This window comes from Rattus norvegicus, chromosome 17, assembly GCF_021556685.1.
Source record: "Rattus norvegicus strain SHRSP/BbbUtx chromosome 17, alternate assembly SHRSP_T2T, whole genome shotgun sequence".
NCBI classification, from domain to species: domain Eukaryota; kingdom Metazoa; phylum Chordata; class Mammalia; order Rodentia; family Muridae; genus Rattus; species Rattus norvegicus.
In genome coordinates, this window is record NC_141550.1 from 85,738,653 (window position 1) to 85,765,000 (window position 26,348).

The following is a 26,348-nucleotide window of genomic DNA, read 5'->3' on the forward strand; positions in this document are numbered from 1 at the left end:
TCTCTCTTCCCTTATCAGGATCCCCAAAAGATTATCTATGAAATTTACTGGTCCTATTCTTAATTATCTGCCTAGGTTCAAATTAATTCGTCTTTAGAGCACTACCTGCTTCCCATGACTCCAAGAATATATTTGCCCATGCCATTTTTGTTATAAAATGAATAACTCCTTGAATGCAGCGAACAGTACAAAGGAGTCTAAAATGTTTGCCTCCCACTTAAGAAATGCTCAACCCCTAAGCTTCCATCTCTGGTACAGAAGTTGTGCTGTAAACGACTCAAAACCAAGCCAGTGGAGAACATACCACAGGCAACCGGACAAGTGCTGTGTGCTCACTATACATATTAGTCAGCAAAGACATTACAAAACAACTGGCTGATTACTGAGCTTTTAAAGTAGTGATTATCTATATATTAATATCTGTGTATTCCTAGAACATAATGACAAAAGGAATCTGTCGGTATAGCAAGGTTCTTGACCCTCGTCTCAACATGAACAATTTAGGAAAGGTTTTGAAGCCCCCTGCAAGTCATTTCGGATGCACTCTATGGCATACTTAAAACTCCTGTCCAACATCAGAGTGCCCACACCAGGATTTTCACTATCTTCAACATCTGCATCTCTCCATGAGAAACATGTGCAAAGGTCTGAGAAAATCGTGTCTCTAAGAGAGTGGTCTCGGAGGTTTGTCACTATGTAATTTTACAAGTAAAAGAAACAAGTTTAAAAAGCACCTGTGAAATATAAATGTGGACTTGTTCTTAAATATAAAGATTCACTTCTATTTTACAAAAGAAAAAAGCAAATAACAAAATTTTCATTTTTCTGGATTAACAAGAAATCAAACTTTTCTTAATTTTTTCACAGTAGCTTCTAGTATCTAGATTCTCTTTTGTTTTGTTTTATTGTTTTTAAAATTTTTATTGCAAATAAATTCCCTGTTCTCACATAATATATCCTGATTAGATTTCTCTTCCTATAGTCTTCCTAGTTCCTTCATACCTCTCCTCCCTTTTGTATCTACTTCTTTTCAATAAACAAAAATATTCACAAGAGTAATAATAAAATATAATAATATGCAATAAAACTAACACAATGGAATCAGACAAAACGGATACAGAATTAGACAAAACACACAAATAGAAGAGGTCCCCCCAAAGAGAAGGCACAGAAACAAACACACTTGTTCACACAGTCAGAAGTCCCATAAAAACACACGTATATAATGGAAGCCAAAATTTGTATACAAGGGGCCTCGTATGGGCCCTGTACATGTGGTCTCAGTTTCTGCGAGGTCATGTAAGCTTTCATCATACTGATTTAGACAGATTTGTCTTCTTGGTGTACTGTATCCTTTCTGCATTATCCTTTCTGTATTCCTTATGCATTTTCTGCCTCCTCTTCTGTGGGGTCCTCACAAGCTCAGGGGAAGGAAATTTGTGGAAATATCTCATTTGTAGAGAAATCTTCATGTTCCAAGGTCTCCTAGTCTCTGCATAATGTCTGGCTGTTGGTCTCCCTGTTTGTTCTCATCTGCTTCTCTGATGATCTGATGATGAGTGAATACGACACTGATTTGTGAGGACAGCAGAGTGTCCATAGGAGTCATTTTCTTGCTATTTTTTAAAGAACAATATTTGGTTCTACCCTAGGTGTCTGAGCTATCTAGTCTCAGGTACTTGGTCACCCAAGCATTTCATCGAATGGGCCTTAAGTCAAATCAGAGAGTGGTTGGTTACTCCCACAAGTTTTTTTTTTTTTTTTCACATTTTTTTTTTTTATTTTGCTCCTGAGGTTCTCTTTTCTTTTTTTTTTTTTTTTTTTTTTTTTTTTTTTATTAACTTGAGTATTTCTTATATACATTTCGAGTGTTATTCCCTTTCCCGGTTTCCGGGCAAACATCCCCCTCCCCCCTCCCCTTCCTTATGGGTGTTCCCCTCCCAACCCTCCCCCCATTGCCGCCCTCCCCCCATAGACTAGTTCACTGTGGGTTCAGTCTTAGCAGGACCCAGGGCTTCCCCTTCCACTGATGCTCTTACTAGGATATTCATTGCTACCTATGGGGTCAGAGTCCAGGGTCAGTCCATGTATAGTCTTTAGGTAGTGGCTTAGTCCCTGGAAGCTCTGGTTGCTTGGCATTGTTGTACTTTTGGAGTCTCGAGCCCCTTCAAGCTCTTCCAGTTCTTTCTCTGATTCCTTCAATAGGGGACCTATTCTCAGTTCAGTGGTTTGCTGCTGGCATTCGCCTCTATATTTGCTGTATTCTGGCTGTGTCTCTCAGGAGCGATCTACATCCGGCTCCTGTCGGTCTGCACTTCTTTGCTTCATCCATCTTGTCTAATTGGGTGGCTGTATATGTATGGGCCACATGTGGAGCAGGCTCTGAATGGGTGTTCCTTCAGTCTCTGTTTTAATCTTTGCCTCTCCCTTCCCTGCCAAGGGTATTCTTTTTCCTCATTTAAAGAAGGAGTGAAGCATTCACATTTTGATCATCCGTCTTGAGTTTCGTTTGTTCTAGGGATCTAGGGTAATTCAAGCATTTGGGCTAATAGCCACTTATCAATGAGTGCATACCATGTATGTCTTTCTGTGATTGGGTTAGCTCACTCAGGATGATATTTTCCAGTTCCAACCATTTGCCTACGAATTTCATAAACTCGTTGTTTTTGATAGCTGAGTAATATTCCATTGTGTAGATGTACCACATTTTCTGTATCCATTCCTCTGTTGAAGGGCATCTGGGTTCTTTCCAGCTTCTGGCTATTATAAATAAGGCTGCGATGAACATAGTGGAGCACGTGTCTCTTTTATATGTTGGGGCATCTTTTGGGTATATGCCCAAGAGAGGTATAGCTGGATCATCAGGCAGTTCAATGTCCAATTTTCTGAGGAACCTCCAGACTGATTTCCAGAATGGTTTTACCAGTCTGCAATCCCACCAACAATGGAGGAGTGTTCCTCTTTCTCCACATCCTCGCCAGCATCTGCTGTCACCTGAGTTTTTGATCTTAGCCAATCGCACTGGTGTGAGGTGAAATCTCACGGTTGTTTTGATTTGCATTTCCCTTATGACTAAAGATGTTGAACATTTCTTTAGGTGTTTCTCAGCCATTCGGCATTCCTCAGCTGTGAATTCTTTGTTTAGCTCTGAACCCCATTTTTTAATAGGGTTATTTGTTTCCCTGCGATCTAACTTCTTGAGTTCTTTGTATATTTTGGAAATAAGGCCTCTATCTGTTGTAGGATTGGTAAAGATCTTTTCCCAATCTGTTGGTTGCCGTTTTGTCCTAACCACAGTGTCCTTTGCCTTACAGAAGCTTTGCAGTTTTATGAGATCCCATTTGTCGATTCTTGATCTTAGAGCATAAGCCATTGGTGTTTTGTTCAGGAAATTTTTTCCAGTGCCCATGTGTTCCAGATGCTTCCCTAGTTTTTCTTCTATTAGTTTGAGTGTGTCTGGTTTGATGTGGAGGTCCTTGATCCACTTGGACTTAAGCTTTGTACAGGGTGATAAGGATGGATCGATCTGCATTCTTCTACATGTTGCCCTCCAGTTGAACCAGCACCATTTGCTGAAAATACTATCTTTTTTCCATTGGATGGTTTTGGCTCCTTTGTCAAAAATCAAGTGACCATAGGTGTGTGGGTTCATTTCTGGGTCTTCAATTCTATTCCATTGGTCTATCTGTCTGTCTCTGTACCAATACCATGCAGTTTTTATCACTATTGCTCTGTAATACTGCTTGAGTTCAGGGATAGTGATTCCCCCTGAAGTCCTTTTATTGTTGAGGATAGCTTTAGCTATCCTGGGTTTTTTGTTATTCCAGATGAATTTGCAAATTGTTCTGTCTAACTCTTTGAAGAATTGGATTGGTATTTTGATGGGGATTGCATTGAATCTGTAGATTGCTTTTGGTAAAATGGCCATTTTTACCATATTAATCCTGCCAATCCATGAGCATGGGAGATCTTTCCATCTTCTGAGGTCTTCTTCAATTTCTTTCCTCAGTGTCTTGAAGTTCTTATTGTACAGATCTTTTACTTGCTTGGTTAAAGTCATACCGAGGTACTTTATATTATTTGGGTCTATTATGAAGGGTGTCGTTTCCCTAATTTCTTTCTCGGCTTGTTTCTCTTTTGTATAGAGGAAGGCAACTGATTTATTTGAGTTAATTTTATACCCAGCCACTTTGCTGAAGTTGTTTATCAGCTTTAGTAGTTCTCTGGTGGAACTTTTGGGATCACTTAAATATACTATCATGTCATCTGCAAATAGTGATATTTTGACCTCTTCTTTTCCGATCTGTATCCCTTTGATCTCCTTTTGTTGTCTGATTGCTCTGGCTAGAACTTCAAGAACTATATTGAATAAGTAGGGAGAGAGTGGGCAGCCTTGTCTAGTCCCTGATTTTAGTGGGATTGCTTCAAGTTTCTCTCCATTTAGTTTAATGTTAGCAACTGGTTTGCTGTATATGGCTTTTACTATGTTTAGGTATGGGCCTTGAATTCCTATTCTTTCCAGGACTTTTATCATGAAGGGGTGTTGAATTTTGTCAAATGCTTTCTCAGCATCTAATGAAATGATCATGTGGTTCTGTTCTTTCAGTTTGTTTATATAATGGATCACGTTGATGGTTTTCCGTATATTAAACCATCCCTGCATGCCTGGGATGAAGCCTACTTGATCATGGTGGATGATTGTTTTGATGTGCTCTTGAATTCGGTTTGCCAGAATTTTATTGAGTATTTTTGCGTCGATATTCATAAGGGAAATTGGTCTGAAGTTCTCTTTCTTTGTTGTGTCTTTGTGTGGTTTAGGTATAAGAGTAATTGTGGCTTCATAGAAGGAATTCGGTAGGGCTCCATCTGTTTCAATTTTGTGGAATAGTTTGGATAATATTGGTATGAGGTCTTCTATGAAGGTTTGATAGAATTCTGCACTAAACCCGTCTGGACCTGGGCTCTTTTTGGTTGGGAGACCTTTAATGACTGCTTCTATTTCCTTAGGAGTTATGGGGTTGTTTAACTGGTTTATCTGTTCCTGATTTAACTTCGATACCTGGTATCTGTCTAGGAAATTGTCCATTTCCTGAAGATTTTCAAATTTTGTTGAATATAGGTTTTTATAGTAAGATCTGATGATTTTTTGAATTTCCTCCGAATCTGTAGTTATGTCTCCCTTTTCATTTCTGATTTTGTTAATTTGGACACACTCTCTGTGTCCTCTCGTTAGTCTGGCTAAGGGTTTATCTATCTTGTTGATTTTCTCAAAGAACCAACTTTTGGTTCTGTTGATTCTTTCTATGGTCCTTTTTGTTTCTACTTGGTTGATTTCAGCTCTGAGTTTGATTATTTCCTGCCTTCTACTCCTCCTGGGTGTATTTGCTTCTTTTTGTTCTAGAGCTTTTAGGTGTGCTGTCAAGCTGCTGACATATGCTCTTTCCTGTTTCTTTCTGCAGGCACTCAGCGCTATGAGTTTTCCTCTTAGCACAGCTTTCATTGTGTCCCATAAGTTTGAGTATGTTGTATCTTCATTTTCATTAAATTCTAAAAAGTTTTTAATTTCTTTCTTTATTTCTTCCTTGACCAGGTTATCATTGAGTAGAGCATTGTTCAATTTCCACGTATATGTGGGCATTCTTCCCTTATTGTTATTGAAGACCAGTTTTAGGCCGTGGTGGTCCGATAGCACGCATGGGATTATTTCTATCTTTCTGTACCTGTTGAGGCCCGTTTTTTGACCAATTATATGGTCAATTTTGGAGAAAGTACCATGAGGAGCTGAGAAGAAGGTATATCCTTTTGCTTTAGGATAGAATGTTCTATAAATATCCGTTAAGTCCAATTGGCTCATGACTTCTCTTAGTCTGTCTACATCACTGTTTAATTTCTGTTTCCATGATCTGTCCAATGATGAGAGTGGGTTGTTGAAATCTCCCACTATTATTGTGTGAGGTGCAATGTGTGTTTTGAGCTTTAGTAAGGTTTCTTTTACATATGTAGGTGCCCTTGTGTTTGGGGCATAGATATTTAGGATTGAGAGTTCATCTTGGTGGATTTTTCCTTTGATGAATATGAAGTGTCCTTCCTTATCTTTTTTGATGACTTTTAGTTGGAAATTGATTTTATTTGATATTAGAATGGCTACTCCAGCTTGCTTCTTCTGACCATTTGCTTGGAAAGTTGTTTTCCAGCCTTTCACTCTGAGGTAGTGTCTGTCTTTGTCTCTGAGGTGTGTTTCCTGTAGGCAGCAGAATGCAGGGTCCTCGTTGCGTATCCAGTTTGTTAATCTATGTCTTTTTATTGGGGAGTTGAGGCCATTGATGTTGAGAGATATTAAGGAATAGTGATTATTGCTTCCCTTTATATTCATATTTGATGTGAGGTTATGTTTGTGTGCTTTCATTCTCTTTGTTTTGTTGCCAAGACGATTAGTTTCTTGCTTCTTCTAGGGTATAGCTTGCCTCCTTATGTTGGGCTTTACCATTTATTATCCTTTGTAGTGCTGGATTTGTAGAAAGATATTGTGTAAATTTGGTTTTGTCATGGAATATCTTGGTTTCTCCATCAATGTTAATTGAGAGTTTTGCTGGATACAGTAACCTGGGCTGGCATTTGTGTTCTCTTAGGGTCTGTATAACATCAGTCCAGGATCTTCTGGCCTTCATAGTTTCTGGCGAGAAGTCTGGTGTGATTCTGATAGGTCTCCCTTTATATGTTACTTGACCTTTTTCCCTTACTGCTTTTAATATTCTTTCTTTATTTTGTGCGTTTGGTGTTTTGACAATTATGTGACGGGAGGTGTTTCTTTTCTGGTCCAATCTATTTGGAGTTCTGTAGGCTTCCTGTATGTCTATGGGTATCTCTTTTTTTAGGTTAGGGAAGTTTTCTTCTATGATTTTGTTGAAGATATTTACTGGTCCTTTGAGCTGGGAGTCTTCACTCTCTTCTATACCTATTATCCTTAGGTTTGATCTTCTCATTGAGTCCTGGATTTCCTGTATGTTTTGGGCCAGTAGCTTTTTCCGCTTTACATTATCTTTGACAGTTGAGTCAATGATTTCTATGGAATCTTCTGCTCCTGAGATTCTCTCTTCCATCTCTTGTATTCTGTTGGTGAAGCTTGTATCTACAGCTCCTTGTCTCTTCTTTTGGTTTTCTATATCCAGGGTTGTTTCCATGTGTTCTTTCTTGATTGCTTCTATTTCCATTTTTAATTCCTTCAACTGTTTGATTGTGTTTTCCTGGAATTCTTTCAGGGATTTTTGCGATTCCTCTCTGTAGGCTTTTACTTGTTTATTAATGTTTTCCTGTGTTTCCCTAAGTGTGTTCAGGTCTTTCCTGAAGTCCTCCAGCATCATGATCAAATATGATTTTGAAACTAGATCTTGCTTTTCTGGTGTGTTTGGATATTTCATGTTTGTTTTGGTGGGAGAATTGGGCTCCGATGATGGCATGTAGTCTTGGTTTCTGTTGCTTGGGTTCCTGCGCTTGCCTCTCGCCATCAGATTATCTCTAGTGTTACTTTGTTCTGCTATTTCTGACAGTGGCTAGACTGTCCTATAAGCCTGTGTGTCAGGAGTGCTGTAGACCTGTTTTCCTCTCTTTCAGTCAGTTATGGGGACAGAGTGTTCTGCTTTCGGGCGTGTAGTTTTTCCTCTCTACAGGTCTTCAGCTGTTCCTGTGGGCCTGTGTCTTGAGTCCACCAGGCAGCTTTCTTGCAGCAGAAAATTTGGTCTTACCTGTGGTCCCGAGGCTCAGGTTTGCTCCTGGGGTGCTGTCCAGGGGCTCTCTGCAGCGGCAGCAACCAGGAAGACCTGTGCCGCCCCTTCCGGGAGCTTCAGTGCACCAGGGTTCCAGATGGTCTTTGGCTTTTTCCTCTGGCGTCCGAGATGTGTGTGCAGGGAGCAGTCTCTTCTGGTTTCCCAGGCCTGTCTGCCTCTCTGAAGGTTTAGCTCTCCCTCCCACGGGATTTGGGTGCAGAGAACTGTTTATCCGGTCTGTTTCCTTCAGGGTCCGGCGGTGTCTCCACTCCCACAAGTTTTATTCCACCATTGTCCCAGCATATTTTGCAAGCAAGACACTATGTAGATCGAATGCTTGTGGCAGCCTTGGTGTTTATGTTTATTCTCTTATAGTGTGTGTGCCATACTTACTGTGCTAAAAATGACAGAATCACTGGGTGAAGGGGTTATGTAGGTACCAGTTTGACATCTAAAAGTAAAATGAGTTACATAAGTATTACCCTCAGCAATGAGGCCTTGCCATCAGTTTGTGGAGGGCAACCTGTAGTTCTGGCAACAGCTTTGATAGACTGGAGATTGGCCCACCACAAGACCTCTTGGTGAACAACTGAATTAGATATAATCCAATCTCTGCATTGGAAGCTTCATTTGGTGTCAAGAAATGGCCCACTGTCATTCTATCTCCCCATCATTTGGTGATTTCATTTATAATGGTTTTCATGTATGAATATATTTTATGAAATTTCTAGTATTGTTTTCATACTACCTCTGCAATGCTCCTTAATTAGCTGTCTCTCCTTATATTCCTCCATAACCCCTCTTCTCTCCCTCTACTCACTTTATCCTCCTGTTCCAGTTTCCCCTCATTATTTCATAAATATATATTCTATTTCTCTTTCCTAATAGGCTCTATCTTTCTTACCTAAGCCCTTGCCTTATACTGGGTCTCTGTCGTTCTACAGATTTCAGTTTGGTTCTCATTGACAACAGCTAATATCCATATATAAGTAATACAAACCATACTTGTCTTTTGGGTCTGGGATACTTCACTCAGGACGATTTTTTTTCTAGTTTCATTCATTTACTCGTCAATTTCGTGATGTCATTTTTTGAACATCTGAGTTAAACTTCATTGCGTAAATGTATCACATTGTCTTTACACACTGTTGATAAACGTCTATATTGTTTACATTCACTGGCTACTATAAATAAGCCAGCAAGGATCATGCTTGAGCAAGTGTCTGGTAGCAGAATAGAGCATTCTTTGTGTTTATTCCTCATAGTTGTATAGCTGGATCTTGAGTTAAGTGTCTTCCCACACCAATGTCCATAGTGGCTAAACAAGGTTGCGCTCCTACCAACAATGGATGGATGTTCTTCTTACTCCACTTCCTCACTAGAATGAGCTGTCAGTAGTTTGGTTTTTGTTTTCTGTTGTTTGTTTGTTTTGTTGTTGTTGTTTTGTTTTTATCTTAACAATTTTGATAGGCATAAGATGAAATCCAAAAGTAGTTTTGATATTCATTTCCCTGATGGATTAAGATGTTAAATATTTCTTTAAGTGTTTCTCAGTCATTTGAGTTTCCTTGTTTGTGAATTCTTTGTTTAGCCCTGTAAACCAGTTTTAATTTTTTTATTTAAGATTTTGATATCTAGTTTCTTGAGTTCTTTATGTATTTTGTATATTAGTCCTCTACTGGGTGCGGTGTTGGTAAAATTCTTTTCCTTTTCTAGAGGCTGCTGCCTTGTCTGAATAATATCCTCTGTCTTACAGGAATTTTCCTTTTCATGAAGTCCTATGTATTAACTTTTGATTTTCATGTCGGCTATAGCACTGTTTGGTTCAGAGATCCCTTTTCTCTGCTTATGAGTCGAAGGCTATTCCTCACTTTCTCTTCTATCAGATTTAGTGTATCTGAATTTATGTTTAGATATTTGGTCCAATTGAAGTTGAATTTTGTACAGGCTGATAAATATGGATTATTGCACACATGACTATCCAGGTTTCTCATCACTATTTCTTGAAGATGCTTTTGTCTATATTTACATTCAAAACTATTTCTAAACTAGCAAAGAGAAGGAAAAGTAGGTTAACATATGGCTAGTGGATTCATAGGATACATGGGTAAGGAAATTGTTTCAACTTAATACGCATCCTTTAATTTTGAAGGGGCTTAGTTAAATTAAAATTTTCTTACTACACATGTAGTACATAGATATACATGCAAGCAAAACACACATACATATAAAGTAAAAATATAAAGAAAAACTGTTATGTTAAGTAAGACCTAGAAACAACTCTTATGAAAAGAGTAACCAACTGCTAAAGAAGTATTTTTAAAAACAAAGATATAAGTCTAAGCATAAATGTTTTACAAAGTCAGTTCATTTTAGAGAGATGATCCTGTAACACATTGTTGGAGTTGAAACAGTTGTACTGATGAGGCAGACTCGGCCTAAAAACTTTGGATCCAAGTAAATGTTATTGTATTAAAAGTTAAGATTTGCAAGAGTGTTTTTACAGTGTGAAAAATGGACTATTTTAGCCAAAACAAAATAACACAAAAAGAGTATTAAAGATGATTAATATGGCTTGAGCATGTAAAGGTGGTTAGGATGAAGCTTATTCTAAAGACAATCTCTACGAATATACCCTAGGCTTGAATCAGTGTGCTTGCTATGAAACTTAAAATAAGGAAATACATAAATTCTCAAAGGAAAACTAACCAGGTTCTGGTGACATTTGGGGTATACAAAGGATAGAGAACCAATAGTGAGACTGTATGTTTGAGTCTTTATAAAAGAAGATAAGATTCATGTGAAATGGAAATATCAGAGAGGACATACTTGGAGAGAACACTGTGATGGTTGGAAGTAATGGATGTTTATTTCTCCTTTTTTTTTAGGCCTTGAATATGATATTTTATTTCTTTATTGTTACATATATTTCTTTACTTACATTTCAAATGTTATTCCCTTTCCTGGTTTCCTGTTCATAAGTCTCCCATCCCTTCCTCCTCCCCCATACAGGTGTCCTCCCCATCTGAGGAATCTCCAGACTGGTTGTACTAGTTTGCAATCCCACCAAAACTAGAGGAGTGGTCCTCTCTTTCTCCACATTCTCACCCAGCATCAGTTGTCTCCTGAGTCTTTGACTTAGCCATTCTGACTGGAATGAGGGGGAATTTCAGGGTTGTTTTGATTAGCATTTCCCTGATAACTGAGGATGTTGAACATTTCTTTAGGTACTTCTCAGTCATTCCATATTCCTCAGTTGAGAATTCTTTGTTAGCTCTGGACCCCATTTTTAATAGGATTATTTGATTCTCTGAAGTTTAACTTCTTGAGTTCTTTGTATATTTTGGATAATAGCCCTCTATCAGATGTAGGATTGGTAAAGATCTTTTCCCAATCTGTTAGTTGCTGTTTTGTCCCAGTGATAGTGTCCTTTGGCTTACAGAAGTTTTGCAGTTTTATGAGGTCCCATTTGTTGATTCTTGATCTTAGAGCATAAGCCATTGGTATTTTGTTCAGGAAATTTTCCCCAGTGCCCATGTGTTGGAGACTCTTCCCCACTTTTTTTTCTATTAGTTTGAATGTATCTGGTTTAATGTGGAGGTCCTTGATTTACTTGGACTTAAGCTTTGTACAAGATGATAAGCATGGATTGATCTGCATTCTTCTACATGCTGACCTCCTGTTGAACCAGCACCATTTGTTGAAAATGCTATCTTTCTTCCATTGGATCGTGTTAGCTCCTTTGTTAAAGACCTAGTGACCATAGATGTGTGGGTTCATTTCTGGGTCTTCAATGATCTGATCTAAGAGTTTTTGAAATTGTTAGTCTGTATTTTATCATGTGTGTATATTTACCCGACATCTTTTCAAAGTAGATGGAAAGAAAATTGAGGATACACAGAGTGGAAAACCTAAATAAGTATATTCATTTTGAAATGAAGATGGAAGCCTGATGCAAGTTACAGTAAAGTCATAAGGACGGACTGTGACACTGGAAGAAAAGGAAGCATGTATGACCTTAATGGAGATGAGCTGTAGACTAGGAACAAAGTTCTGATGAAGAGTCAGGGTAAGAGGCAGAGATTAGCTTTAGAAAACAGAGAGTCACCTGTTTTACGATAGAGAGAATGAAGTGTAAGAAAACACATCCTGATTTCTGATACATCTTGAAAGTTGAAGTTTAATGATAGTTAAGTTGAGCCACCAGGGACAAGATTATCTGCCTGGAAAGTAGTGGAACAAGAGCTATTAGGTTCAGGGGTCGGGAATAGGGTGCATGAAAATACAAATACCCCAGAACCCATGTGAACAAGCAGAGAAGCAGTCCTGGGCATTCACGAGATGGGTTTGGATATTTGATGGTGTGTTGACTAAATGCTTGGATCAAAGAGTTTATTACATCTATGCATAGTATAATCCTATTTTGTATTATAGAATGATAGCATAACATCCAAATGAAGCAGGATCCATAACTTAGCACATAAAGTAAATAGATTATATATATTCATTTTAAATGAATTAAAACAATGTACTAAAAAAGAAAAAATATTATTAAAATTTTGTTTTAGAGATAAAATCAAACAATGCTTAAAGAAGCAAAATAACAACAGAAATTCTCTTAGGAATTCAGTAAGTCATAAGAGAGCATCAGTTCTGTATATTCTGACTTCAGCATCCACTTAACACTTTTTATTTCTTTATTTGTTACTCCATTTCCCAGTTTCCCCAGACATAAGCCTCCTATCCCGTTCCCCTCCCCTTCTTCTATAAGAGTGTTCCCATCCCCAAACACCCCCCTTCCAGCTCCCCTGACATTCCCCTATAATGGGGGTCAACCTTGCAGAACCAAGGGCTTCTCCTTCCATTGATACCCAACAAGGCCTTCCTTTGCTACATATTAATTGCTTTCATTTTGAAAACTTAATTACTTTTGAATGAGTTGGCAATCAATAATTTTAGAAGATAACTTCTTTTATAGCTTAGTGGCTAGCCTGGATACATGCCCGAAAATATGTAGATTGGTTTGTGGCCAGCGTGGTCTACTGCTTTACCCAAAGGCACCTTTCCTTTCATAAGCAACTTTGCCTTACTACTGGTCTACCTATGCCGTTGAAACACTAGAGCAAGTCTGGATATACCGAACAGCCACACAATGGAATGTTTTGTTTATTCAGCCAGAATAATTCATATGAATACAATGTCAAACTCATGGTTTTGGCATCAGCCTGGTTTGTATGCCATTTGTAAACAATATTATTTAATCCAGATAATTACATAATATGTAAGTGACAACACTCAATCAAATATTCCATATTACTTGAGAGAGAAAGTATTATGGAATAAATAAGTTACTACCGATTAGTGTAAATATTTTAGCTATAGAAAATTCATATATAAATAATTAAACTATATGAGTTGTAGAGATGTTTCAGTAGGTAAAGCACTTGCTATTTAGCATAAAGACTTGAGTTTAGCTTTTCAGAACTCATGTAAAGCCAGGAATGTGTGTACCTGACATTTGCTACTTTGTGGATTCTTCTTTGTTCCACCCACATCCACCTCCTTTTCCCACCCTTTCAACATCCTAACACTAGATAGGACAGTAAAAGGTTTGAAGGAAAAGGGCAATGTTTTTATTAAATTGTTTCCCATTGATTATTGAGTTCCTTAGGGAAAGTTTGATCTTTGCCCTCAAGACATTTATGTTTTCCTTTCCTCTTCTTTGTCCATGAGTTCTTAAAAAATAGTGACCAACAACAACCAAACAACCAACACCCGAACAACCAACACCTGAACAACCAACACCCGAACAACCAACACCCGAACAACCAACACCCGAACAACCAACAACCGAGCAACCAACACCCGAACAACCAACAAGCCTGCCCCCTTCTCGGGCCCCTAGCATTTATATACCCTTTGAGAAGTGCCGAGAAGTCCCAGTATCATGCCACCACAAAAATCATCTGCAGCTGAAGAAACCATGCCTCTGCTAGACCAAGAGGCAAACCATAGCTGTTGTGGAAAATTTAGAACACCTGGGATTAATCCCACACCTGGGATTAATATAAAAACATATTCTTCCATATTTCTGTGTTTTTTTAACTAAATCAGAATTTCAGAATTCTCATTGTAGATGTGTGTCTGTGTTCTCCATAGTTCTGTGGCTAGAGTAAAGCACAGACAGGTGAACAAATCTATGGAATTACCGCAGTCAACTAACCTGGCATGTGGAACTGCCAACAGTGATGAGAGTTTTATCAAACAACATGGGAGGACAAGCACCAGCAACTGACGTTGTCCTCTGACCTCCTCTGATACACACTCCATGGCATGAGCATATGCCATGCAAACAGTCATATCTGTGTGTGTGTGTGTTTGTGTGTCTGTCTGTCTCTGTCTCTGTCTCTGTCTCTGTCTCTGTCTCTCTCTCTCTCTCTCTCTCACACACACACACACACACACACACACACACACACTCATGCAATGCACACCAAAATATTTCAAAAATAAAAAGAAAAGAATCATGAGATAAAATGATTTGAATCACCAAAAACATAGTGAGGCAAAGGGTGTTGTAGACAGTTTGCGAAGCTTACGTGAACTTCTTGTTTCGCTAGGGTACTACATAAGCACAACAGGAAGCTGCAATTTTGAAACAACTTCAGGAGACTGGACTGTGGACTGCGGACTTACCCAAGATCCTGAAGATGACTTGGATTGGAGTATTGGTAGTGTAATTACTACCGAAGCCTTGAGCCCAGATTCAGACCACACACCAGGTAAATCTAGCAGCTGTAAGCAAGTATAGTGGTGTTTACGAACGTTCCTGCAGGGTAGAAGGTAGTAAGCTATGTGAAAGGGCTGTATCTCCTGTTTTAACTACTGAGACGTTAAATGGACTCAGCTGTCACCGTCACAAAGAAATCCATGACTCTTTAAGAACAAAAATAAGTAAGTATATTAAATTAAAAAAATAACTCTTGATAGTATCACAGTTCTCAGTAACGGTGGGGTGTGTAAAGAGCTAAAACTTCACAAAGAAACAATTTTGAAAAATTATAGTCAAATTGTGGTCAACCCTCAATGACTGTTCCACATTTTGGTACTAAGGACACACAGGATGACTTGTGAAATATTTTTAAAAATCACTGATTCTTGCTGGAAAGCATTTAGATTTGTCCTATAATGTTTTTTTCAAATTACAATTTCCTTTTCCTTTTTCTTCCTCTAAACCCTCCCTTGTAATTTATCTTTTTGTTCTTTCTCTAAAACTATAGCTTCTTTCCTTTAATTGTTTTAGGAGGCTAGACATTTTATTCTCATATAAAATGTATGTATTTTAGAGTTAACAAATAGCCTGAAATGTTCGATTTATTTTATTTCATTTGTCAACATGAGCATTATTATACGATGGGTTGACGTTTAAATTGTTGAACTGAGTAAAGATCACCTGCTATAGTGTAGTCTCATGCCAGCTGGCAGTCTGAATAGAACAGAAAGGCCAGCTCCTTCAGCAAGGTAAGAAATTCTTGGTGAGCTGGCTTTGGACTTCATCAATGGCAGAAGCCTTCCTATGACTGCATGGTAACCCCTTCTAACAGTTACAGATCCACCTCCCTTCTGATTTCACTAGCAAGTTCCTTTTAAAGTCTCTGTCCCTCTCTCTGTGTATGTCTGTTTGCCTGTCTCTCTTTCCTAATGTATATTGATATGCATATTTATATAATATATATTTACTTATGAACATATATGTATTTGTGTGTGTAAAAACATAAATATAAACCTATATGTATTTATATGCATAAATATTTACACACGTGTAGTTATGCATGCAAATATGTGTATATAAACATTTGTATTCATAAATGATATGCATATTTACCAACATATTCAAATTATTTGATCTGTTTTTAAGAAAACCTGAATGTAATAATCCCTTCAAACAAGTGATGCATAAAAACTAAAAGTAGAAAAGCACCGGATAATAAATATAGAAACAAAATGGCATTTTAAAGGAAATGTATGGAAGATTGGCTTAGACCTTGTAGGATCAGAAAAAAACAGAACACATTGCTTTATTTTTATACTTTCTAAATAGATTGAATGTTCATAAAGTTTAATTGTAGTATAGGTGTCTGTTCCTGTTTTGTTTTATAAATTAATCTTTACTTTGAAAATTCTTATCGTTTGACTTACTAAGTTCTATTTCCTTTTCTTTTCACTTTAAGATTTGTTTCTACTGTAAAAATATAAAATTAGTGCACGCTAGATGAAAGGTTGAACAGGTTAGTGAATTGAAAACTTCACATCAGTTATGGGATTTAACACATTTAATATATGACCAAGGGTGGATATTTTATGTGAATAAAGAAGGGGCATGTTCCTTCATACAGTGGCATATCTGGTCATCTAACCAGAAGGCTATCGATTTCAACCCTAGTACTATACGATATGTAAACATGCGCTCCATGTAGAATAAATGTTTAAATATAAGAAGAAAATAATAAAGAAGAAAATAATAGAATCTTACAAGAAAACTGAGTGAACTACATGCAGTGGAGAGGCAGAACCTACTTACTAATACAGAAAGGGAATTTCTTGAACCAAGTTAGAAAGCCTTCTGCCTGAACAGTTATATAAAAAGAGCACATAAGGACATATGCATAATGATATATACTTTAGTTACATTTTTATCCAAAAATAAGAAACAAGTGAATACCTACCCAATATCATTTAAGTCATTTTGCATATTCATTAATTTGTGTAATAAATAGCAGGAATATTTCTAGCTACTGTTGGTACATCAGAGATTAAACGAGAGCACCTGGTCATAATGGAGCTTATGTTTCAGAAGGAGGGAAAAGGCAATATGTAGACATGATTGATAAAGCATATGGCTTGTTATAAGTTGCTAGAGAAAAGGAAATAAGGTCAGAGCTGGTGGAGTTGGGAAGGACAGAGGATGATTCATGTCTAGTCAAGGTAGGTCACAGAATAGAAATAAGGCTATGAAGAGAGAATGAGTGGAACAGGTGGCTGAGTTAGTACTTCTAATTTTTAAAAATTGATTTTCTCAAATTTTCATTTTATAAATATAATAGCAATAAGAAATGTGACACTTGAAAATTTTTATATCAATAAGTGGGATAAAGAACAGATTTTCCTTTAATCTAGTATATTTATGGGTTCTAGTACAACTTTTGAAAAGCTTGCATTTCTATATACTATACTCTTTTATTGTTTTATCATGGCTGTTTCTTGTTTTATATACTAATTTTGTTGGTAATGTTTTTGTCTACTTTAGTGGACTTTTATATCTACAACACTTTTGAACATCATTCCTCCCCAATCCCTTTCTTCTGTTTTTTATTTTATATTTGATTTTGTTTTTTATTATAACTTTTTCTTGGATATTTTATATACATTTCAAACATTATCCCCTTCCCCCTTCCACACTCCTTCCCCTGTCCCTGTTTCTATGAAGATGCTTCCATTCCCACCCACCCTCTCTAACCTCAATGCCCTAGAATAAAACTATAGAGGGGGGAAAGCCTTATCAGGAACAAGGGCTTTTCCTCCCATTGATGCTGGATAATGCCATCCCCTGCTACGTATGTGGCTGGAGTCATGGGTCCTCACTGCTCCACTCTTTGTCCCATTTGTATTTCCTCCCATTTGTATTTTGTTCTCACTTCTGAGAAGGAAGGAAGCATTCACATTTTGGTCTTCCTTCTTCTTGGTCTTCATATGATCTGTGAAATTTTTCATATAATCATGTGAAATTATCCCATGCTTTTGGGCCAATATCCACTTATCAGTGTGTTCATACCATTTGTGTTCTCTTGTGACTGTGTTACCTCACTCAGGATATTTTCTAGTTCTATCCATTTGCCTAAGAATTTCATGTAGTCATTATTTTTAATAGCTGAGTAGTATTCCATTGTGTAAATGCACCACATTATCTGTAACCATTCCTCTGTTGAAGGACATCTGGGTTCTTTCCAGCTTCTGGCTATTATAAATAAAGCTGTTAGAAACATAGTGGAGCACATGTCCTTGTTATATGTTGGAGCACCTTTTGGGTCTATGCCCACTAGTGGTATAGCTGGGTCCTCAGGTAGTGCTATGTCCAATTTTCTGAGGAACCTCCAGACTGATTTCCAGAGTGGTTGTACCAGTCTGCAATCCCACCAACACTAGAGGAGTGTTCCTCTTTCTCCACATCCTTGCCAACATCTACTGTCACCTGGGTTTTTTGTCTTAGTCATTCTGACTGGTGTGAAGTGAAATCTCAGGGTTGTTTTGATTTGCATTTCCCTGATGACTAAAGATGTTGAACATTTCTTTAGCTGCTTCTCAGACATTCGGTATTCCTCAGTTGAGAATTCTTTGTTTAGCTCTGTACTCTTTTTTTTTTAACGATTATTTGATTCTCTGGAGTCTAACTTCTTGAATTTTTTTTATATACTACACATTAGCCCTCTATCAGAGGTAGGATTGGTAAAAACCTTTTCCCAATATATTGGTTGCTGTTTTGACAGTGTCCTTTGCCTTACAGAAGCTTTGAAATTTTATGAGGTACCATTTGTTAATCCTTGATCTTAGAGCATAAGCCATTGGTGTTCCCTTCAGGAATATTTTCCCTATACCTATGTGATCGAGGCTCTTTCCCACTTTTTTTTTCTATTACTTTGAGTGTATCTGGTTTTATGTAAAGGTCCTTGATCCACTTGGACTTGAGCTTTGTACAAGGAGATAAGAATGGGCAATTTGCATTCTTCTACATACTGACTGCCAGTTGAATCAACATCATTTGTTGAAAATGCTGTCTCTTTTCCACTGGATGGTTTTGGCTCTTTTTTCAAGATCAAGTGACCAAAATGTGTGGGTTCATTTCTGGGTCTTCAAATCCTATTCCAATGAGCTACCTGCCTGTACCAATAACATGAGGTTTGTCTGTTTATTTATCAATATTGCTCTTTTTATATAGCTTGATGTCAGGGATGGTGATTTTCTCAGGAGTTCTTTTATTGCTGACAATAGTTTTTGATATCCTGGGGTTTTTTGTTATTCCATATAATTTGAGAATTGCTCTTTCTATCTCTGTGGGGAAATTGAGTTGGAATTTTAGTGGGAATTATTCTTTTTTAAACCTTGTGCCAAAGTGAACTATTCCTTAAGTTTGCTTTATCAGGCATTTCTGTCATGGAAACATGAAAAAGTGACTAATATACAATATGAACCACCATTTATAGCTAGTTCCATTGTTATTAATATATTAGGCCTTGTGGTGGTTTAAATAGGTATGCCCCCCCATAGACTTGTATGTGAGTGCTTGGTTTATTGAGAGTGGCAATATGAGGAGGTATGGCCTTATTGGAGTAGATGTGACCTTCTTGGACAAAGTGTGTCACAGTAGAGGTAGGCTTTGAGGTATCGTATGTGCTCAGCCATGCTCAGTGAGACAGTCCCCTTTTGTTGTCGAAGGATCAAAATATATACTTTTAGCTCCTCTTCCATCTCCATGTCTAGCTGAATGCTACCATGTGTTCAAACATAATGATAATAGAACATACCTCTGATACTGTAAGCCAGCCCCAATTTAATGTTTTCCTTTGAAAAATTGCCTTTGTCATGATATCTTATCTCAGCGATAACTCCCAAACTAAGACAGGCTATAAAACTATTTTAAGTTGGTTACGGTGGCACATACTAATGATCCCATCGTTATGGGAGGCAGAGGCTGACGCATCTCTATGAGTTCAGGCCAGCTTGGTCTACATAGAGAGTTACAGAATAGCATAGACTACATAGTAAGGCCTTGTCTCAAAAATCAAACAAACATAAACCTAAAGCCAAACCCAAAGACCAAAAGTGTTTTATCATATTAATATGATGTACTAGGTTTGTTCATTTAAAACTATGATACATGTCTGTTTATATATCAGTAAATATTTTTCAAACATAGTTTGGCACATAGTTTATTTTGAGCATGAAGCAGCACCAAAAATAGGTATCAGATGTTTGGATCAGATGGTAATCAGATTTCCAAGGTTGAATACATGTTACATTTCCTTGAGGTGATGTGAAAATTGGCTATTGTTCTGTATTGTTGTGATTCAGAGAATTACCTAGACATAGATATGCGTGAGTTGTTTAGACCTACACACAGACCCACCCCTTATAACTGAAAAACTTTAGTGTATTTTTAATAATTTATCACTATCAGTGACACAAAAATCTGGTAGTCTCAACTGTGAAAGATGAAAGGCTAGTCAGTAGACAGGACAAATGTCTTGTCAGAGTTCAAGGAGACCCACATGAGTGACTAGTGATGTATTTTAATGAAGTAAGTAAGAACTGTTAATGGGAGTAATTTTTGCCTTTATTGAACTTCCATAGTATGTGTTGGGTCTCTTGAGTACCTGAGAGAATATTTTCCTGGTTATTTATACAATTTTATCTCAATTCTGTTATCTAAAGACCAAGAAATTGAATCTTCCTGATCAGGTGCTGTATTGTCATCCCTATTAATGAATATTTGAAACAGTATTATTTTCAGAGTGTTCTTCTCAAAGCAACCTGATAATATCATCTTGATTCAAGAATATGGCTCAGCAAATTAGTTTAGGGATCTCTGAGACAATAGGCTGACAAATTTTAAGGACGTTAATTAATTCTGATCTTCTGGTAAATACAAAGTTTTTCTTAAAAACCAACATATTCAAAGGGCCTAGCTTTGCAGTGTTGCTATTAATTAAACTGATATTTATAAATCATTTCACTTTCTGCATTAGAAACTTCTATGAACAGTTTCCACATTCATTGCAGGCTTATTTGTGAACAATTTTAGAGACATTGTTTAATTATAAAGAGAAACTATGAGCATCAGTCTACTCTGTAGTCTACAGAAGAAAAATATTTAGTCTCAATATATGTTCAGCTCAATAGAAAGAGTGTCATTTTAATAACTCAAATCAGTGTAGGCATAACACAAGGTTCCTTTGTTCCTTTTCTTCATAATCATATGTTTTCTTTAATGATCTAATTGATCATCGACATAACTAGTCTGTACACTCGAGTGGTAGAGACATCACAACTTTAGTAATTTATACATTCTCTGTAGCATTTGATCACTCTTGAGAAGTATGTGTGTAGGTCATATGTTTCTGGTTCTATGTTCTTTTGTCTGGTCAAGCACTATCTTTTGATAAAGATATTTTTCAAAACTTACTTCAATAGGGGTACTTAAATGTTTTAACCTCCCTTCTAGCCCACCGCTCACCAGCAGTAGAGGAAAGGAAATGTTAATAGGGCAAAGAAGGATGTGAACCTGTTTAGAAGTAGTTCTTTGGGGTGACTCTTATCTGTGTTGTTAGGACATCCGCAGTTCAGTTCACATGAATTAGCAATGATAGCTCGATCAATTTGTGAACCCATTCATGAATCAGCAACCGCGGTTCAATTCAGAAGAAACCAAGAGGCTCTGCAATCCACCAGAGTCCATGGACATGGCAAGGAACTGCCAGAATTCCACTAGAGGTTCTTTGGTGTGTTTCTGTCTACAAAGTCACAACAAATAATGGTCAGCAATGAGTGGCAAGGTAAACCAATACCACACAGCATTGTAAGTGAAAGCCAGCCACAACAAAACCCAACAAAAACCAGCAAAGAGTGGCAAAGAGAACCAATATCATGCAACACAATCCACTGTTTGTTGGGTTCTATTATACACTTTCCAAACATCACATGTTCTGTCATGCATCTGCTCTAGCAAAACATCACATGCCCATTTTCCAGGCAACTTCCAGAAAACACCATGTGTCTGTTCTCATTAAAACATCTGCTCACATATCTGCTTCAGCAAAAACATCCTCTCATAAGACAGTTTCCAGGAGAACAACACATGACAAAATTGAGTTTCCAAAGAGACCAGAAATCCCTCCTTCAAGAAAGAGTCCCAGGTATTCATGATAAGCTTAGAACTCATTGCATAACTAAGGATACCAATCACCTTCAAAACACCGAGATTATAGTCATATAATATCCTGTCTGTCCTTATAGCAATAATTTCAACTATAAAGAATTCAATAGATATAATTTGATATTTTTGAGTAACATACAGACTGGGTACATGATAAGCGTATGTTCTGAGAGAGATAAATACTTTTTTTCCTATCACAAATATGAAGGAACATAGAAAATAATTTTTTTAATAAACTTGTATCACAAAAAAACAAAGCCTGAGCAGTAAGACCAGAACATAAAGCCTAATCTAAGCTATTTCTAGGGCTTCACCATGCTGTCCCTTGCTTTTGGCTTCCCTTCAACTTCTTAATCAAGACAAGCTTGCTTTAATTCATTGTAGGTTTTCGCCTTTGCTTTCTGAAAAGGCAAAAGAAGACTGTAATATTCATTTACTTAGGAGTGCTGCCAGACAAGAACATGTAATTTTATGTAGAAAAGCTAATTCCTTCTCATACATGTAGCATGTCATTCTAATTCAGTTCATTATGCTCTATACACATGCACACATATGTACAAATGTAGGTATACAAAACCAGATGTCTATATTGTTATACAGCTTTTACAAAAATTGTGGCTGGACTCAGAAAGCTTGAAATAATTTTAAGGTTCAGGAGGAGAAGGAGGAGAAAGGGGAGAACAGAGTGGGGTTAGAGAGGGAGAAGATGATATAGAAGGGAAGAAATAAGGGGAAGAGTTGGGAGATGATGATGGAGTGGCCAGTTTGAATGAAGCAAGCACAGTAGAAACCTAAGCCTTAGGAACTCACCATAGATCATTCACAGAAACACACAAATATTCTAAAATCAAAGTGAAAATTGCCATTGAAGACCAAATAGTGTTACTCCCCCAAATAATTCATTTGTGTGTCTTTAAGTCTCTAATCCCTGATCTTACTGTATTTAAAGGTAGAAACTTGGAAAAGCAAATTTTCATTAAATTAAGTGACAATAATGAAACCCACCTAGGATTAGGGAGCTTGTGAGGAAAGACAGCAGAAATGAGCTTTTATAGAGAACAAGTCATGTGAGGATAGAGATAGAAGTACAAATGAGCAGCATTGAAGATGAAGCATCACAAAAAATAGCTCTTCAGATGTTTGAATCAGATGTTAATTTTTCAAATTCAATGAAAGAGAATCCAGGAGACACTGGGTATGGTGCTCTGATTTTGATTCCCTTATCTTCAGGCTTGTGAGAACATACATTTCTGATTTTAAAACCCCTCAGTCAATGATACTGCCCTAGCAGGATAATACAAATACCAAGAAAGTCCCAAGAACTTCACTAAGAAACAGCCCAAGAGTATGTAGAAAATCAGGGAACACAGCCTCACCCTGTGTATGTCCTCCAGTAAACACTGTTTTCAACCTACCTAACTGTGCATGAAAGTTGCTTCTTTTATTAGGTTAATGATCAGAAAAGTGCTGAACAGAACATTGAACACCTGCATAGGAAAGAATGAGCTTACATAATTACTCCTGGAATATAGACAAATATATGCCAGAGGTCACACAGGATCAATGCAACAGACTTCCAAGGGAAATACAGATAACTTTGCCAAGAATAATAAATTAGTACACGGTAGTTTGCCTAAAAATCTATCTCTATAGAATAAATATCCCAACATCTATGTACTGGAACATAGAAAAATTAATACCAAGCATTGCTATTTTTAAGAACTAACACAGAGTTTTAATAGATAATAAGTGCTATTTGGATAAAAAGAAAATATATATGCACATGCGGTATATAAAAGGAACATCATTTAGCATTTAAAAATAACTCCTCATTTGTAAGACCATGGACTAACCTAACTAACCGACAGGATGTGAAGCAGAAATAGGAAGCGATATATTGCATAGTGTCACTGGCATGCACAATCTAAAATGACAAAGAAAAATAAAGAAATACTTAGAAACATATCCTAGAAAAGTAATCTGCAGTGGTGAATAGGAGACGGGCAAGAATGTCCAAAATGCACAAAATCAAAGTTTCACATGATAAATAGATGGAGAATTCATTTAACCAAATGAAGCTGCAGTTTAATATTGTACTATTCCGTGGAAGCTTTACAAGAATAAAAGACTATACATAGTTTTATAAAGCAAACACAAAAGGTAACTATTTACAATAAAATATACTTTAATATTCTAGAGCTTTTCACTGTATAAATTTGCACATCAAGTTTTCTAAGTGTTATTTTGTATAGAATTTAAAAAGGAAGGGTCAAATTTATGAATAAGAGGAACACAGGAAGAATAATCCACATCAAAGTCATAGAAAATACTGTCAACAAAATCAAAGAAGAAAATTTCCGTAACCTAAAGAAGGAGATGGCTATCATGTTACAAGAATCATACAGAACACTACCAGAGTGGATGAGAAAAGACTTCAACATATCACATAATAATCAAAACACTAAGCATACAGAACAAAGAAAATATTAAAATCCTAAGGTTAAAAAATCCACATGACATAAAGAGGTAGACTTATGAATGTAACTCCCAACTTTTCGATAGAGATTCTACAAGCCAGAAAGGCCTGACAGTTGTTGTACAAACTCTAAGTGACAACAGATGCCAGCTCAGACTTCTAAACCCAGCAAAAGTTTCAGTCACAGTATATAAAGAAAGAAATCCCATTATAAAAATCAAAATTAATCAGTCTTTATCTACAAATCCAGCCATACAGAAGGCACCAGAAAAAAAACTTCAACCTGGAGAAGCGAACCATGTCCAAGGAAACACAAAAAATAAATAATAGTAGACCATCAAATCAAAAGCTGGGGGAAACAAAACAATGGGGCAGCAACATCAACAACAACAAAAAACACATTATCACAACAGAATAACTAGAATCAACGAACACTGCTCATTGATAACTCTCAACATCAGTGTTCCCAATTCCCGAATAAAAAGCCATAAAGTAGCAGAATATGTGTGAAAACAGAATACAATCTTCTGATACATCCAAGAAAGATACTTCTACTTCAAGGATAGACATCATCTAAAGGTAAAAGAACGGAAAAATATATGAGACAAAAAAATAAGAAGCAATCTGGTGCAGTGATTTTAATATCAGACAAAATAGTTATTAAATAACATATTAATCATCACACAATGATAGGAGACTTCACAATTCTTGCCAATAGATAGGTTATCAAAACAAAATCGAGACAGAAAAATCCTGGAGTTAACTAACATCATAAACCAAATGGACCTAACAGATATTTAGAAAACTTTTCTAGTATATACAAAAGAATATACCCTCTTCTACCACCTCATGAAGCTTTCTCCAAACATGAAACACAAAGAAAGCCTGAACAGATACAGAAATATTAAAGTAACAAACTGAATCCTATCTAACTACTAATTAAAATTGACCACCAACAAGAGAATCAAAAGAAAGCTTAGCAACACATAGAAACTTAACAGCTGACTCCTGAATGAAAAAATGGGCCAAGACAGATATGAGAAATGAAATTAAAACTTTCTAGAATTGAATTAAAATTAAATCTCAGCATATCAAAACTTATTTAACACAATGGAAGCATTTTATAGAAGTGAGATCATAGCACTAAATGTCATGATAAATTGGAGAGCTCTCATATTAGTAATTTAACAGCATATGTGAAAGCTATAGAACAAAAGAATAAATCTTACCTAAAAGGAGTAGATGGCAAGAAATAACCACACCCATGGTTGAAATTAATACGATAGAAACAAACAAAAATAATACAAAGAATCAATGAAATAGATCTTTGATAAAAATCAATAAAATTTACAATCTCTCAGTCAAATTACTAAAATCCAAAAAGAGAAGATCTAAATTAACTAAAAGGTAAAGAAAGAAAATCTAACTTAACAAAATTAGATAAGGAAAGGGAGAGATAACATCATGGCAACATATTTAAAAACTTATACTTCACCAAATTGGACTATCTAAAATAAATAGATAATTTTCAATAAGCTATAAAGTTAAATAAAATTTAGATAACCAATTTGAACAGAGCTATAACTCCTAGTGAAATAGAAGCAGCAATTAAAAGTCTCCCAACCAACAAATCCCAGGGCCAGATGGTTTTCACACAAAATCCTACCAGAGTTTGAAAGAAGAGTTAACCCCAATACTTCTCAAATTATTCAACAAAATTGAATCAGAAATAACATTGCTCACTTCTTTTTACCAGGCAACAGTTATTCTGATAGTTAAACAACATTAAGACACAAAAAAGAGGAGAAATAGCCCAGATTTTTTCTTGGTATATAGATGCAAAAATTCTCAATAAATATTTGCAAACCAAATCCAAGAACAAATCAAAATGATCATCCACCATGATGAGGTTGGTATCATTCAGAGATACAGAGATTGTTCAACATATGTAAATTAATAAATTAATAAATTAATGTAAATTTATTCCATGAAATTGAAAGACAAATCCACATGATCATCTCACTAGATGAAAAAAAGACATTGACAAGATTCAATGTCCTTTTTAAAATAAAAGTCAAAATTAAAGAGAGATCATGAATACAAAGGACATACCTCAACATAA

At 36.6% G+C, this 26,348-nt stretch overlaps 1 protein-coding gene across 1 annotated transcript in view; it reads left to right on the plus strand.

The window, feature by feature from the left end:
- The window catches only part of Malrd1 (MAM and LDL receptor class A domain containing 1), a 724,504-nt gene that overhangs the window by 533,328 nt on the left and 164,828 nt on the right, over positions 1-26,348 (plus strand). The window contains 1 exon segment of the mRNA NM_001287618.3: positions 14,384-14,545. Coding sequence (NP_001274547.3) covers positions 14,384-14,545 — 162 coding nt within the window.